The following is a 16906-nucleotide window of genomic DNA, read 5'->3' as shown; positions in this document are numbered from 1 at the left end:
CACACAAGGAGCAGAACAGATGATCGGTCCGTTCCACCACATTGCTGTCAGGATTTGAAAATGACACAAAACTTACACAGTTGTGCTTAAGGCAACAAAATGGCAAAATCCAGGAGCAGAGATGGCTTCAGGCACAGCAGGTTTCAGGGCCCTGGTGATGGCCCTTGAACTTGGCTTTTCTTCATCTTTTGCTTCTGCCTTCTGCTTTGAGGTCTCATATCAGCCTCCGTTAAGAGGCCTGTAGCTGCTCCGGGTTCTCCCTTTCTTGAGGACAAGATCACCGCAGCATCTCTGGTCCAGAGTTCCTCACCTGCAGCAGTGTTGACATTTCGGGCGGGATGATGCTTTGTTGTGAGGGCCGTGTCTATGTTCTGTGCATTGTGGGAGTTTGACAGCATCCCTGGCCCCAGTCTGCTAGATGCCAGTCCCTACTCCTCCCCACACAGTTGCCGCAACTAAAAATGTCTCCATACATTGCCAGATGTACTCTGGGGAGCAAAATCACCCCATCTCCCCCTTCCCCTCTCATTTTGCTTTGTAGCCTCACATCCCCTCATCCTCACACCAGTGCAGTGAATGAGTGACAGCCCTCTGGTAGCTCCCTGCGCAAGTCGTGCAACCTCTCTGATTGGACCTGCCTCAGGTCATATGCCCATCCCTGAGCCAATCACTGTGGTGGGGAAGGGGATGCAATGTGTTGATTGGCCAGGCCTGGAGCACGGGCTCCAGCCTTGGTCCTGGGCCATGAGGTTTACCCAGAACCTCCGGGATCCCATGGGGCAGTGCTTGCACAGAAATCCAGGCTTCTCTGCTGGGAGGGGAGGAAAGACAGGCAGAGGATGCAGAGTGCAGGAAGCCGCTACAGTCCACTTCCCTCCCTGGAGCTTAGTTCTCCATTCATATGTTGTTTGACAATAATGTCATGTGTCAGGTTCTAAAGTGGGCTGGGTCCTTGAGGTCTCAGGGCAGGGAGGCGCCTATGCAAAATTCTTTTTTTTTTTTTTTTGAGACAGGGTCTCACTCTGTTGCCCAGGCCAGAGTGCAATGATGTGATCTTGGCTCACTGCAGTCTCTACCTCATGGGCTCAAGCGATCCTCCCACCTCAGCCTCCTGAGTAGCTGGGATTACAGGTGCATACCACCTCGCCCATTTAATTTTTGTATTTTTAGTAGAGACAGGGTTATGCCATATTACTTAGGCTGGTCCTGAATTCCTGGACTCGAGCTATCTGCCTGCCTTGGCCTCCCAAAGTGCTAAGTGCTGGGATTACAGGGTTGAGCCACTGCGCCCAGCCTATTTATGGTGTTTAGGGCCCTGGATGTTAGGGTGGACTGCTAATAAATCTCTCATCAAGATGTGATTTGCATAGTTGTCACTTTATTATAATATTAATTTCCTTCTGTGACATTTCCAAGTCTGAAAGAGTCCCGGGGACTTCTTTTGGTTAGTTATTTGCAATCACCTGTAGGACACACAAGAAAATCATCAGGTTCACCTAACTGCAGAGCTGTGCATGGCTGTTTCCTGTCTCTGTCCTCCTGGGCTAAGCTCCTCAAGTGAGTTACAGGCAGCCCACACTGCAGTAGCTCCTGCCTGAGGAGTTCTGATGACGTTTTGAAAACAAAGATGCAATCACAGCTTTTCATTGACCTGTTAGTGTCTTCCTGTAAAGGGGGTCTTACCAGGAGTCCTGTGTGGGCTTCAGGGTAGGGGGCCTTTGAACCCCTAACACTTATATTCCAAATGTGTGGATGGCATATTTTTAGATTTCATTGTTTCTCAAATCAGAACTGCTCTTTGCAAGGCAGTTATGCAATGTGGTTGGTGCTATAACTGCTTCCAGAGGCTGTTGATCAGTGTCTGTTAAACGTTGTTTTTTTTTTTTTTTTGAGACAGTCTCACCGTGCTGCCCAGGCTGGAGTGCAGTGGGGCAATCTGGGCTCACTGCCACCTCCGCCACGCAGGTTCAAGTGATTCTCGTGCATCAGCCTCCCAGGTAGCTGAGACTTTAGTCATGCACTACCATGCCTGGCTAATTTTTTGCATTTTTAGTAGAGACAAGGTTTCATCATGTTGGCCAGGCTGGTCTCCAACTGCTGACCTCAAGTGATCTACCTGCCTCAGCTTCCCAAACTGCTTGGATTACAGGCGTGAACCACCGCGCCCGGCCTGTTAAACATTTTGATATGCCAACTTCATGATCCAGTGTGTAAACTGCAGGAGATCCAGCTGCTACAGCACAGATATTGAGACCAGTGTGCAAGAATTATGTTCAAGGATGTTCACTGCACAATGTAAGAGTGAAAAATAGGAAACATGAAAGCTTCATTCGTTATACTCAAACTATGGAATACTATTTAGCTGTTCAAAAGAATGACATGTACGTACTGACATATAAAATGTGATAAGGTGTGAAGTGAAAAACAGCTGCAGAACAGTATGAAGACTCAGATCCTAGTTTTTGCTTAGAAGACAGTGTCTATCTATGTAAATATATAGCTATATATACACATAAAGTTGAGACCACACACCAAGCTGTTAACAATGACAACTTGTCCAGGTGCAATGGCTCATGCCTGTCATCCCAGCACTTTTGGAGGCCAAGGCGGGCTGATCACCTGAGGTCAGGAGTTTGAGACCAGCCTGGCCAACATGGTGAAACCCCGTCTCTACTACAAATACAAAAATTAGTTGGGCGTGGTGGTGTGTGCCTGTAGTCCCAGCTACTCAGGAGGCTGAGGCAGAAGAATCGCTTGAACCCGGGACGCAGAGGTTGCAGTGAGCCGAGATCAAGTCACTGCACTTCAGCCTGGTGACACAGCGAGACTCTGTCTCAAAAAACAAAACCAAAAACAATAATTACCTCTGGAGAGTGGAATTGGAGATGTAAAATGAGGGGGGACTTCTACTTTTCTACTTGATACACTCTTATATTCTTTTAATGTTTTTACACAGAGTATGTATTAGCTTCTGGTGAAAGAATAAAAGCTAAGGATTGCTGAAGTTTCACGTGTGACTGTCATTCAATGGACATTTGCTGAAAGGATGAATGCCCCAGGCCACTTGTCTCCTCTGCTTCTCTGCTCTTATCTTTTGCTTGTACTTCCTGACCTTGGTTTGTCACCTGTCTGGGTTTATCCAGGCAGGTGCTCTCAGGCACCCCCAGGGCTCTAGTGGTACGTGACTCCAGGCTGCACATACTGTATCCCTGGGTTGGGGCCACTGCAAGTTGTCACGAGCCCCTCTGCCGCTGCCAGAGGCGGCCCCCACCCAAGGACAGCTGGTTGCTTGACTCTCCCCCTTCTGAAACCCGTTACTGGGCATCAGTGCCTGCCCTTACTGCTCTCCCACGAACACAGGGACTCTGCCCAGCTGCCTCGCGAGGCATGCTACCCCATGGATCCCTGCTGCCATCTGGCCATGCTTTGGGATCTGGCTTGCTCTGTTGTGCCTGTGTCTGTGGCTGGGAACAGCTGATGCTGGGACAAAAAAATTGGGACAATTGCCCCTGCCCCTGCTTTAGGGTCCCAAGGTGCTGTCAGGACCAGCTGCATGGTGATTCCCACAGCAGCTGGGGCTGGGAAAGGGTCTTAGGGTTTGGCTGGGAAAGGCCCCTAAGTAGCCTTTCATCCAGTCAGTCTCAGGCCAGGCTCCTCTGACGTGTGGGTGGCACCTCCAAAGGTGGACTCAGACGGGTTTTTCCCAATTTATATATAAAAAAGCACCAATTAATGATTAATGGCTACTGGCTTTTTGATTTTCCATTTTTCTCCAACAAACGTTTACGGAATCTCTGCCTGTGACCACTTGTTGGCAAAAAGATGCCAGCAGACAAATGAACAAGGAGCTGGCAAGAATCAGTGGGAACACTTGGAAGCAGCCACCTGCTTATTTTGACAGTTTAGTTTCCTCCTGTGACCACGTGCTCATGGCTGCAGCTTCAGATTTGGTTTTATAAGTGTCAGTTTAATGAACACTTCTCTGCAAATTAAAGTTAGTGAAGTCAGATGCCAGCTTTCCCCTTCTTTGGGGGCTCTGCCACAAATACCGTAACTCCCATTTGCTGTAGCGCCTAATTGTGGAGGAGTCCTTGTGTAGTTCAAGTCCCGTTTTACAGAAGAGCAAACTGAGGTGGTCCTTCATCGGCATAGAGTGTCCGACTCTTCCCTCCCAGCATCCAGTACTAGGCATGGTGGCTCCTCTGCCCTCTCCTGGGCACCCGTTTCTTTTTTTTGTGGTTTTTCTTTTTTTTTTTGAGATGGAGTCTCGCTCCGTTGCCCAGGCTGGAGTGCAGTGCCTCAAACTCAGGTTACTCAAACCTCCACCTCCCAGGTTCAAGTGATTCCCCTGCCTCAGCCTCCTGAGTAGCTGGGATTACAAGCACGTATCACCACACCCAGCTTAATTTTGAATTTTTAGTAGAGACGGGGTTTCCCCATGTTGGCCAGGCTGGTCTCAAACTCCAGACCTCTGGTGATCCACCCATCTTGGCCTCCCAAAGTGCTGGGATTACAGGCGTGAGGCACCAGGCACCCCTTCCTTGTGATGGAGTTTCCTGTTCCGGCTGCTTTCACCTACTGCTGCGTGTATCCATGGCTGCTCCTTAATATTGATGCCAGTTATTATTATCATTATTTTCAGAGACAGGGTCTTGCTATGTTGCCCAGGCTTCAGTGCATTGGTGCGACCTTGGCTGAAAATAGCGTTGGCCTCCCGGGCCCAAGTGACCCTTCCACCCAAGCCTCCCAAGTAGCTGAGACTACAGGCACGCACCACCATGCCTGAGTCATTAAAAAAATTTTTTTTGTAAAGACAGAGTCTCGCTATGTTGCCCAGGCTGGTCTTGAACTCCTGGGCTCAAGCAATCCTCCCTCCTTGGCCTCCCAAAGTGCTGCAATTACAGGCATGAGCCATGGCACCTGGCCTATTATTTTTAATACATAATGTTAATGCTTATTGTTATAAACAAATGTGTGTTCATTGTTAAAAACAAATTGAGTTATTGTGGAAGCTGAAAGGAGACAGCTCTCTGAGTTTACATTTATAAGACAGAGGGACCAACTCGGCTTTATTTGCTGGGATGGTCCCAGAGTAAAACAGGAAGTCCTGCATCCTGGAAAACCTCTCAGTCTTGCACAAACTGGGATGGTTGGTCACCCTACAGAATAGCTGGAAGACCCCTGAGGAGGACTAATTTCCAATAATTAATGCTATGGGGGACTCAAAGTATCAGGTTTTGGGCTTTGCAGATAAATCTACCTGTTTACAGCACTGGATGGTGGAGTCTGGGCCACACACTGATACACAAAAATAAAATCACCATTTCTATGGAACTCACTCTTTTTTTTTTTTTTACTTGTTGTTTTACTTTTCTTGTCCAGGTTGGAGTGCAATGGTGCAATCTCGGCTCACTGCAACTTCCATCTCCCAGGTTCAAGGGAGTCTCCTGCCTCAGCCTCCTGAGTAGCTAGGTTTACAGGAGTGCCCTACCACGCCTGGCTAATTTTTTTGTATTTTTTTTAGTAGAGATGGGGTTTTGCCATGTTGGCCAGGCTGGTCTTGAACTTCTGACTTCGCGATCTGCCCGCTTGGCCTCCCAAAATGCTGGGATTACATGCATGAGCCACCGCGTCCAGCAGAACTCACTCTTAATATGCCTGAGGAGTGTCCAACCTCTTTGGACAAGGCCACTCTCTATGTTCCTTTTCACTCAGCTTTACCCACACAGAAATTTTGGGGACCCATGGGGGGTTCCACGCTAATGGAACTCTCGTGTTAGTTGGTATCCTAGCGGGCTGTGCTGTTAAACTTGGAGATATGGATGATATGTATTATAGCCAGATTATTCTAGTAAGGTCCTTGCTTATAAGCATGTCCTGGATAGAAATGTTAGTAAATATGTAATTGTATGTCTTATGGACGATAAAACACTTATAGTACTATATAATATTCATGCTGACTAGCAGTCATATAATATAATATTCAGGCTGCCAAGGTCTGCAGCCCCCTCAAGGGGTTCCCATCTAGTGCTCAAGAGGAAGGAGGGGGCTCTCAGTCACCAGGTGGTCATGGCACTCCCGAGGCCAGGTGGGCAGGGCAGTGCCCTGGGGCTTAGGCTGGTCCAGTTCTTACCGAATTGATCCAGTCGATGTAATTGGAGACCCGTGTGAAGACAGAGGGCTTGTGGTAGTAGTTGCAGCCGAGGCTAGACCCAAAGCTGACGATGCCATGCACCTCCCACCGGCCGTCAGACGCCTGACAGTTCAGCGGCCCGCCGGAGTCTCCCTGAGGAAGGCCAGAGTTATAGAAGAGTAAAGGGAGAGGAAGGGGCTGCCCATTGGAACCATTGTTCTCAATGCATTTCTATTGTTCTGCTGTAGGTCACTGTCCTCTGAAGCTGGCCCTTGCGGTCGAAGCCCAAGATGGTACCATAATTCCAACAAGAGCCAACACCTATTATTCCTGTGTGGCCAGAGCTAAACTAAGCATGCTCTATGCTTTATCTCATTAATCCTCACAAAATCCTAGGAGGTAAATATTCACAGTCTCCCTAGGCCACTGAAGAGGAGAAACTGGAGTGTTGAGAGGTTGGGACTTGCTCAAGGTTGCACAGGCAGTTTGTAAAGGAGCTGAGGCCACATTCCAGAGTTCAGGCTCTTCCCAACTTCCCGCGGGTGGGTGGTCTGTGTGGGCAGAGTGTGTAGGGCACAGTGTGATCTGAAGGGTGTGTGGATCTCCTTCCTATTCCATCCCCACTTCACTGCTAAGTCCAACACAGAGCAATTCCTGGTGGTTAAGACACTGTCTCCGGGAAGGCTTCCGTGGCAGCCACCTGGAGGGGACACGCTGGGCCGTTGATGAGAGTAATTCAACAGAAAACCCACAAGTCATCCTAGAAAGGCCCTAAGCTTGGCCGGGCGCGGTGGCTCAAGCCTGTAATCCCAGCACTTTGGGAGGCCGAGACGGGCGGATCACGAGGTCAGGAGATCGAGACCATCCTGGCTAACATGGTGAAACCCCGTCTCTACTAAAAAATACAAAAAACTAGCCGGGCGAGGTGGCGGGCGCCTGTAGTCCCAGCTACCTGGGAGGCTGAGGCAGGAGAATGGCGTAACCCGGGAGGCGGAGCTTGCAGTGAGCTGAGATCCGGCCACTGCACTCCAGCCCGGGCGACAGAGCGAGACTCCGTCTCAAAAAAAAAAAAAAAAAAAAAAAAAAGAAAGGCCCTAAGCCAGGGAACACTTTCCTTTGTCTCCCTTTCATCATAGAGGAAAGAATATGGAATGACAGTCACGAGAGACCTCGATGAGACCCGGGAAGGACTTCCCAGCAGTGAGAGGGGTGGACACGACAAGGAGAATCTCAAAACAAGAACAAATAAGAACCAAGATCAAGTTTTTTTGTTTTTGTTTTTTGAGTTTCGCTCTGTCACCCAGGCTGGAGTGCAGTGGTGTGATCTCAGTTCACTGCAACCTCCGCCTCATGGGTTCAAGTGATTCTCCGGCCTCAGCCTCCTGAGTAGCTGTGACTACAGGTGCCTGCCACCACGCCCGGCTAATTTTTGTATTTTTAGTAGAGACAAGGTTTCACCATGTTGGCCAGGTGTGTCTCGAACTGCTGTCCTCAAGTGGTCTGCCCACTTGGCCTCCCAAAGTGATAGGGTACAGGCAAGAGCCACAGTGCCTGGCCAAAGATCGGGTTCTGATATACCTGGAACATATTTCTGGGTACTTCTGCCAGGAGGAGGGAGGATGGATCTATGGAGGGGTGGACCTCTATAGCCTTATCCCCAGTCACATTTTGTGATGGAGCGGGGCCCCTGATTTTGGTACTCACGTTGCAGCTGGAGATCTTGCCATCACCCCCAGCACAGATCATACTGGTTTTCACGGTGCTGCCCCACCAGCCAGAGCTGGAGCAGGTGGCATAGTCCACAACCAGCAACCTACCCTGCTGCAGGACATCAGGAAGAGCCCCGTTGGCTGAATGAGATCAGAAAGAAGGCATTAGGGATGCAAGGACTCCTGAGAAAAAGGAAGTGGTTGACCAGTACTGGGTTGCCCTTGTTACTGTCTTCCATCCATTGCAATATGCGAACAGCTATGTTTGTCTACACTGTGTCCTCATGGTTGATTGGTTCAGCAGTGAACACCTGACTCAAGCTAAGCCAATGAGCTCCCTCCCCTGGGATCCTGAGATGGGGTCTAAGAGATTCCGGTTTCAGAGGACGTAAATCTGGGAAGCTGTTGGCAATGACTGCCATTTTGTTTTATGTGGAGTATGAAGTAGACTCACAAAGAAAAGAAATTCCAAGAGAGGGTTTCCTGAGTTTCTTACAGGCTTCCAGCCCCTGATTCTAGCCTGCTCCTGACGCCTGGCTATATCTTGGCCCTTGGGTTGAAACTTTTAAATCCTTATAACAATTTCCCTTTTTTTGCTGAGCTAGCTCCCTGGTTTGCTGTCACTTATCTGAAATAAGAAAGTGAGCCTCCTGGCAGTTAGAGCCCCCTCCTTGGGAAAAATATGTTGGTGTGGTGAAGAGAGGGCTTTCATAATGGCCCCCAATGACACAGCCTCCATCACCTCCATTACTGTTACCACAGCTATGAGTGGCAAGGATGAGCTTAACATAATTCTTCACTATTGATTGAAGCCTAGGGATGTTAAGGGTCGGCCAGGCGCAGCGGCTCACCCTCTAATCCCAGCACTTAGGGAGGCCAAGGTGGGCAGACCCCTTGAGGTCAAGAGTTTGAGACCAGCCTGACCAACATGGTGAAATCCTGTATCCACTAAAATACAAAAATTAGCCGGGCGTGGTGGTACACGTCTAAAATTCCAGCTACTTGGAAGCCTGAGGCAGGAGAATCGCTTCAGCTTGGGAGGCAGAGGTTGCAGTGAGCCGAGATTGCACCACTGCACTGCAGCCAGGGCAACAGAGCAAGACTCTGTCTCAAAAAAAAAAAAAAAAGAAACGGAAGTTAAGGGTCTGGCTTAAGACCACGAATAAGTGATTAACACTTATATAACATGTTGCAATGTAGGACGCATTTTCACCTTTCACCTCTTTTGGTCTTCACCAACAGTGTTTCCATTTTACAGATGAGGAAACTGAGGTTCGGAAGTTACTTGCCCAAGGTTTCACCGTGACCGACAGAGCTGGGCCTAAAAGCCAAGCATTTGGATGCCTCCCCGCTCCCACTGTCTCAGATGAACTGCATCTGCCCCAGGGTTGTCTGGGGAAACAAACAGGTGGTTGTGCTTCTATCTTAATAAGCATGAAATGCCTCTTCCACCACCGCTGACCGCAGGATTTCATGTGTCCTTGTGTTTACAGGTAAGCCAGTCAAGAGGGCAATGGGGATTTATTCGAGGGTATGTATGTGGACGTACCCCTGGAAAAATATGTCATTATACTTATGGGTTTATGTCATTAGGGAGAAATGTCATAATGTCGTTATCACTCTTAATGTCATTATGGTCATAAGGTCATTATCACTCATCCCTTCCTAGAATCTTCCAAACTCTGGTGATTTCACAAGGGAAGGCCGGGAACTCTGTTCCTCTTGGTGGCTACAGTCATTGGATCTCCAACCCCTGGAGTCTATGTCAAAGGAGACCCGCCCTCAGCCAGGTTCTGAGCAGCAAGACCGAATGGCACAGGGGACACCTTTTGCCATGGGGCACGGAGGCTCGGATGAGGGCTCCAGGGGCCTCAGGTCACAGAGGAAAATGCTGTTCTGAACTCTATGGGCCACACAGAAGTTGTCACATGGTCTCTGTAACTTTATTTCCATCATAGGGACAGTGACAACAACTAACAGCACCTACCACATGCCAGGCTTCCTATGGATTATCTCCTTTAATCTTCTTGACAACTCTGTGATGTAGCTGCTATTATTATGCCCATTTTTTTTTTTGAGGCGCAGTCTCGCTCTGTCCCCCAAGGCTGGAGTGCAGTAGCGAAATCTTGGCTCACTGTAACCTCCACCTCCTGGGTTCAAGCGATTCTCTTGCCTCAGCTTCCTGAGTAGCTGGGACTACAGGAGCACACCACCACGCCCTACTATTTTAAAAATATTTTTAGTAGAGATGGGGCTTCACCATTTGGGTCAGGCTGGTCTCCTGACCTCAAGTGATCCGCCTGCCAGGCCTCCCAAAGTGTTGGGATTACAGGCGTGAGCCATGGCGCCCAGCCAATTATTTGCATTTTACATATGATAAAAGTGCTGCATGGAGAGACCTAGTAATGTGCCCAAGGTGTGACAGTCATGGAGTGGGAGAGCTGACATTTGAACCCAGGCAGGCATCAGCCTATGCCATCCCATCTCTCCCAGGCAGCCACACACCCTGGGATGACAGGTGAGAGGCCCTGGCCAGACAGGGGTGACATCACCTCCCTTCCCTCCCAGGCCTGGGGGCTCCTGGCTCCCACTTACTCTGCAGCCTTCCCCAGCCCGTGACGTAGCAGGGGTAGTTGTTGGGTAGAATGGTGCCAGCAGGAGGGAGGCAGGCCAGCTGGATCTTGTTGGTGAGGGAGACGGAGTTAGCCAGTTTGACCAGGGCAATGTCGTACCTGGGTCAGTGCAGAGGCGGAGCATGAGGACAGGGTTGACTTTTCCTGCCCTGTGGGGCTTTGGAGGGCTCTGAGACCTTGTCATCGTTCCCTGTACGTTACCCTAGCTTGCTCTGAGTGGCAGGGTCCCAGGGCATGTTTGAAAATGCAGAGGGTCTTGTTGAAAGGGGCAAGGCAGGAGAGATTGTGTCCTACTCCAGGGAGGATCACAGGGTCGACAGCACTGTCACTGTGTCCCCAGGACTTGGCATGAAGTAGATACACGCTCAGCGGACAGGGACCCTGCAGGCTTGACTGGCAGCAAACCAGGTTACTCTGGCAGTCTTTGCTTCTCCCTCCTGAGGTCACATCCCCACCCCAGACATCTTTGGAGCTGGTTCCACATCTAAGAGGCCAGAGCTTCTTCCCCCTCCGTACAGAAGAAGCAGACGGCGTGTGGTGAGGCTGAGACCCTTGCCTCTGTGAGACCCCCATCTGTTCCCTGACAACCTCACCCCCAAGTGCATCCAGACAGTAACGAACCCTTTGGAGATCTGGTTGGAGTTCCAGTTCTGGTGCACCACAGTCTTAGAGACACTGACGGTCAGCGAGCCGGACTCCGCAATGTTGAGATTGTGCCGTCCCAGCACCACGCGGTAGGTCCTGGAGGAGCTGGGAGAAAGGGGGCCCAGGGAGAGGGTCACCTCCAGAGGCTTGGCTTTGGATAATGTTGGGATAGACCCAAGTAACTGGCTGCTGCATGAGCCACTAGCTGGGGCTTGGGCTTGGGGATCTTTCCTCCCCTGGAACAATCAGTTAGTTATAATAGAGCCTAAAGTATATAACGTAAGAACTATGATCATATAATAATTGTTACTATACTAACTCTAAACTCCAATATAAAATCAATGTTGTAATAACACAGACTCTGTAGTATTATGGAGGGAATGAGATGAACAGAGAGAAAACAGGAGCCATTTGCTCTCAAGGACATTTTTCCCACCTTTCATTTTCAGATGGGGAAACTGAGGCCCAGAGAGGCATAACCTGGCCCAGAGTCCCACCATTAGTGAGAAACCAGAAGGAGAAGCCAGGACTCCTGCCTGCAGGTCTGTATTATTTTCCCCAAAACCTCCTAGAGCTTATGATAAATTAGTTGGGAGAAGGGATCACTCCTGGAAGGAGTCACGCCGACCCAGCAGAAGCTCCGGTGAGTTCCAACTGTGATGAGTAGAGGTCACGGACAACGAAGAGGATAAGTGAACAACGTTGCAGAACCTCGTGGGCCTTTATAATTAGTCTATAATTCAGAATTAGCTTTCACTGGGCACTTACTAAGTGCCAGGCCCTTTAGTAAATCAACTCATTGAATTCACACTAAATTGTTACTCCATTGTTTTCTGCAGGTGATGGTATTGAAGCTTTGAGAAGTCAGGTGGTTCAAGGGTACCCAATTCCAGATCCAGAGGCCACATGTAGTTTCCCCAAGAGGGCAGAGATTAGGCCTTCCCCTTCTCCTCATCCTCCCTCAGTACCTGGCACAGGACACCCCATCTATGCCATGTACTGACATTGATAGACCAACACACTGAACCATTGATTGACTACAGCTTGTGTCTCGGCCAGGCTAGTGGTTATTTTTCAAGGCTGCTTTATGTAGTGTGGTTCAGGCCATTTAAGCCCCCAGCTCAGAAATGAGCACCGAGTGGTAAGCAGGTCAAGCGCCCAGGGAATGGCAGTTACCTGATGCAGTGGGCAGCTGTCAGGACCCACTTGTTGGCTATCAGGGTCCCTCCGCAGGTGTGGTGCCAATTGCCATTGGAGGTGTATTGCAGGGAGACCTGGGGAGAAACACAGGAACTCTGTGGCTGTGGCTGAAAAAGCAGGGCCTCCCTGCACTCCAGTTTCCCAAGAACAGGGCTGGGACTAGGGTAAGGGGGAGTGAGGCACTCACCTCAGGTGCACAACTTAAGGGGGCACCCAAAACCTCAGACATCAGGATAAAAAATACGTTAATGCAATCTATATTAAAAACGATCAGGCCAGGCATGGTGGCTCATGCCTGTAATCCCAACACTTTGGGAGGCCAAGGAAGGAGGATCACTGGAGCCCAGGAGTTTGAGACCCACCTGGGCAATGTGGTGAAACCCCATCTGATAAAGTTTGGCTATGTCCCTACCCAATTCTCATCCTGAATTGTAGCATAATCCCCACGTGTCGTGGGAGGGACCTGGTGGGAGGTAATTGAATCGTGAGTGTGGTTACCCCCATGCTGTTTTCATGATGGTGAGTTCTCACACGATCTGATGGTTTTATACGGGGCTTTCCCCCACTTTTGCTCGGCATTTCTCCCTGCTGCCGCTGTGTGAACAAGGACGTGTTTCCTTCCCCTTCTGCCATGATTGTAAGTTTCCTGAGGCCTCCCCAGCCATGCTGAGCTGTGAGTCAATGAAACCTCTTTCCTTTATAAATTACCCAGTCTCAGGTATGTCTTTCTTAGCAGTGTGAGGAAGGACTATTACATTGTATCTACAAAAAAGCCCAAATTTAGCCGCTGGGTGCGGTGGTGCATGCCTATAGTCCCAGCTACTCAGAAGGCTGAGGTGGGAGTATTGCTTGAGCCCAGGAGTTTGTGAAGCAGCCTGGGCACCATAGCAAGAACTTGACTCTACCCAAAAATTTTTAAAATAAAATGAAAATTAACTGTGATTTATTTGCACAGGTGTGGTGCACACCTGTAGTCTCAGTTACTCAGGAGGCTGAGGTGGGAGGATTGCTTGATCTCAGAAAGTCTAGGTTGCAGGGAGCCGTGATTGCTCTGTGCTCAGCCTGGGTGATATAGCAAAGGCCTGTATCTGCTCTGCCCTCCCAAAAAAAAGCAACAACAAAATTAACGCAAAAAATCTGGGATAGAAAAATAAAAAACATACAGACTATTAAAAAATAACTGTTCTGCCAGGAGTGCTGCCTTATGCCTGTCATTCTAACACTTTGGGAGGCCGAGGTTGGTGAATTCACCTGAGGTCAGGAGTTTGAGACCAGCCTGGCCAACATGGTGAAATCCCGTCTTTACTAAAAATACATATATTATCCAGGTGTGATGGCGTGTGTCTAATCCCAGCTACTCAGGAGGCTGAGGCAAGAGAATTACTTGAACTTGGGAGGCAGAGGTTGCAGTGAGCCGAGATTGTGCTATTGCACTCCAGCCTGGGTGACAAGAGTGAAACTTCATGTCAAAAACAAAAACAAAAAACCACCAAAAACCCTGTTTGGAACATCTTTCTGCAACTGCATTGGTTGGGATCTTCCCCTCCTTGGGAGCTCTTTCCTTAGCTCCCTCCGGTTTAGTATGTCCAAAACAAAACTCCTGACTCATCCCTCACGTGGTCTTTCCCCTGGGTCCTCTGTCAGTCCATGACAACTCCACTGCTGCTCGGGCCGCAAACCTTGGTGTCATCCTTGGCTCCTGTCTTTCCCTGTTATCCCTCATTCAAGTCCATCAGCAAATCCCATCAGCTGTAGCTTGGGAATATGTGGAGTGGTTGCTACCCCTTGGTCACTACCTCAAATGCGTGTCCCAGTCCTCCTCTCTTCTCAGTGATCACTCTAGTCTCTCATCTCTTCTCCCCGCTCCTGCCCACATTTTCTCAACACAGCAGCCAGAATGACCCTTTTTGAATGGAAGTCAGATGACTTCTCTTCTCTGCTCAGGCCCTCCAGTGGCTCCCCCTTTACAGCTTATAAAACCTGAAACTGTCTGATGACCTACTAGGCCCTCTGTGGCCTCTCTGACTCCGTAGGCTTCCACTCTCCTCTCCTCCAGCCACACTGACTTCCATGCAGTTCTGCAAATACACCAAACCCACTTCTGCCTCAGGGCCTTTGCACTGGCTCTTCTTCCTGCCTGGAATATTCTTGTAAATATCGATGTTGCTCTTTCCTTCACTTCCTGTTGGTCTCTGCTCAAGGTTACCTTCTCCATGAGGTATTCTATGACCATGCTGTTTCAAACAGTGTGCACACACGTACATGCACGCTTGTGTACATAGGCACACACAGACACCCTCGTCTCCTTTCTCTTGCTCTGCGTTATTCTTCCTCATAGTATCTTTCATTTTCTGGCATGTTATGAGTTTAACCATTCAGTTGTTTATTGTCTCACTCCTCTATTTTATTTTATTTTTATTTTTTGAGATGGAGTCTTGCTTTGTCGCTCAGGTTGGAGTGCAGTGGCACCATCTCGGCTCACTGCAACCTCTGTCTCCTGGGTTCAAGCCATTCTCCTGTCTAAGCCACCAGAGTGGCTGGGATTACAGCTGCCTACCACCACACCTGGCTAATTTCCTTGTATTTTTAGTAGAGACGGGGTTTCGCCATGTTAGCTAGGCTGATCTCGAACTCCTGATCTCAGGTGATCCGCCCACCTTGGCCTCCAAAAGTACTTGGATTACAGGTGTTTAAGGCACTGTGCCGGCCACTCCTCCACTTTAATAAAGGCTTCATGAATTCTTCCCCCCACTGCTATGTTCCAGGCACCTAGGAGAGTGCCTGGTACATACTGGGTCTTTAACAAATGCTTACTGATTGAACAAGTGAGTAAATAAGCAAATGAATGGAATGAAAGAGATCACCAGGGGCGGGTGATCTTGTCTCCTGCTTGTGTAGTTTCCCCCTGAAGACCAAATCCACTCATGGAACATGACTGCATAAGTGGACCTTACTATCCTGCCCGCTGGCTCTTCACTTTTTTTTTTTTTTCAGACTAAAAAATGGTTTCTAGGCAGGGCACAGTGGCTCATGCCTGTAATCCCAGCTACTCAGGGGGCTGAGGCAGGAGAATCACTTGATCCCAGGAGGCAGAGGCTGTAGTGAGCCGAGATGGCACCACCGCACTCCAGCGTGGGCAGCAGAGTGAGGTTCTGTCTCAAAAAAAAAAGAAAGGTTTCTGTTTAGATTGGCAGTTTAACAGGTGTGGGGTAGAACTTTTAAGTGGTGGAGGCTGGGCACGGTGGCTCACACCTGTAATCCCAGCACTTTGAGAGGCTGAGGTGGGTGGGTCACTTGAGGCCAGGAGTTTGAGACCAACCTGGCAAACATGATGGGATCCTGTCTGTACTAAAAATACAAAAATTAGCTGGGTGTGGTGGTGTGTGCCTGTACTCCCAGGTACTTGGGAGGCTGAGGTAGGAGAATCGCTTGAACTCAGGAGGCGGAGGTTGGAGTGAGCCGGGATGGCGCCACTACACTCCAGCCTGGGTGACAGAGTGAGACCCCGTCTTTAAAAAAATAAATAAATAAAAAGAACTTTAAGGTGGTGACATTTGACACTGTTTAAGTCTCTAATGAAGCTGTTCCACGCCCTTCATGTTCCTTCATTCCTCCTATCCTGTCTTTCAATTCCCTGCCACGGCCAAGCAGAGGGGAGGGAGGTGACAGTAGGGCATGGACTGCACGGATTGGGCCTTCCAGAGTGCTGGGATAATAGGCATGAGCCACTGTGCCCAGCTGGAAATGTATCTTATTGGTGAAGTTGCCTGTGTTGCTCTCTGAGTCCCATCAGTCCTCACTTTGCCAGCACAGTAGACCCCATGGTGGAAGGGCAAAGGGGGCATGTAAAGGGAGTGGGGCAGGGACAGGGGGAAGTACAAAGTGGTCGACTCACCTGCCAGGGCCAGCTGTTGCGCTTCGCTTCTTCACCTCCAACCACTCTAGTCACAGAAGGCGGGTAAGTGGGGACCCCACAACTGAGGGCTATGAAAAGAGAAAGGGTCTTGAGTACAGGAAGCAGCGACCCACACAATGTAAACTACACTTGCTGCATTCTGAACCCCCAAATAGAAAACCCTTGTTCTAGAAAGATCCCAAGAGGTCATAGAATCCTGCTCTTTGCTCCAGTTCTTTCAAACTCCATTCCAGTTTTCTTATGATTATAGGTCTGAATGCAGTAGGGGTTGGGTGGGGGCGAGGGGGGAGGACAGGAAGATCCCATTCCCAGCCATGCCAGGGGATGGGAAACCAGTGACTCTGGGTGACAGGGTTTACCTCCAGCCACCAAAGCGGACAGCAGCAGGGTCCTAATCATGGCGTGTCTGTGGGAGTTCTGTCAGCGTGGCCCTGGATAAGGCCCTGGTTTTATGAGTGAACTTATCAGTGAGAGATATACAGGGAGGACGCAAGATGGGGATTTTCACAAAGCCCAGTGGAAAAAAGAACTTGTATCCAAATATTTTTTTTCCCATTTCCTCCCAACTGTCACCCTAGAAATACTTTGAAAAAGATGCCAAAGGTAGATATTGGAATATGGGTTCCATCTGTTTTGAAGAGATTATGTTGTGTGTTAGGGAAGGAAGAAA

General features: G+C 49.3%; 1 protein-coding gene across 1 annotated transcript; it reads right to left on the bottom strand.

Moving 5' to 3' along the window:
- Positions 1 to 1356: 1356 nt before the first annotated feature.
- Positions 1357 to 16703, bottom strand: LOC104667588 (chymotrypsin-like elastase family member 2A). Its single transcript, XM_030942901.1, has 8 exons — positions 16596 to 16703; positions 16216 to 16304; positions 12297 to 12394; positions 11097 to 11225; positions 10438 to 10574; positions 7838 to 7983; positions 6134 to 6286; positions 1357 to 1463 (listed from the first exon to the last, which is right to left on the bottom strand). The coding sequence occupies exons 1-8, from the start codon at positions 16633 to 16635 to the stop codon at positions 1446 to 1448; spliced, it is 810 nt and encodes a 269-aa protein (XP_030798761.1). The 5' UTR covers positions 16636 to 16703; the 3' UTR covers positions 1357 to 1445.
- Between the last annotated feature and the right edge of the window lie 203 nt (positions 16704 to 16906).

The sequence above is a fragment of the Rhinopithecus roxellana genome, chromosome 12 (genome assembly GCF_007565055.1).
Source record: "Rhinopithecus roxellana isolate Shanxi Qingling chromosome 12, ASM756505v1, whole genome shotgun sequence".
Lineage (NCBI taxonomy): Eukaryota > Metazoa > Chordata > Mammalia > Primates > Cercopithecidae > Rhinopithecus > Rhinopithecus roxellana.
The sequence above is the reverse complement of the archived record's forward strand: the minus strand, read 5'-3'. Positions and strand labels throughout refer to the sequence as shown.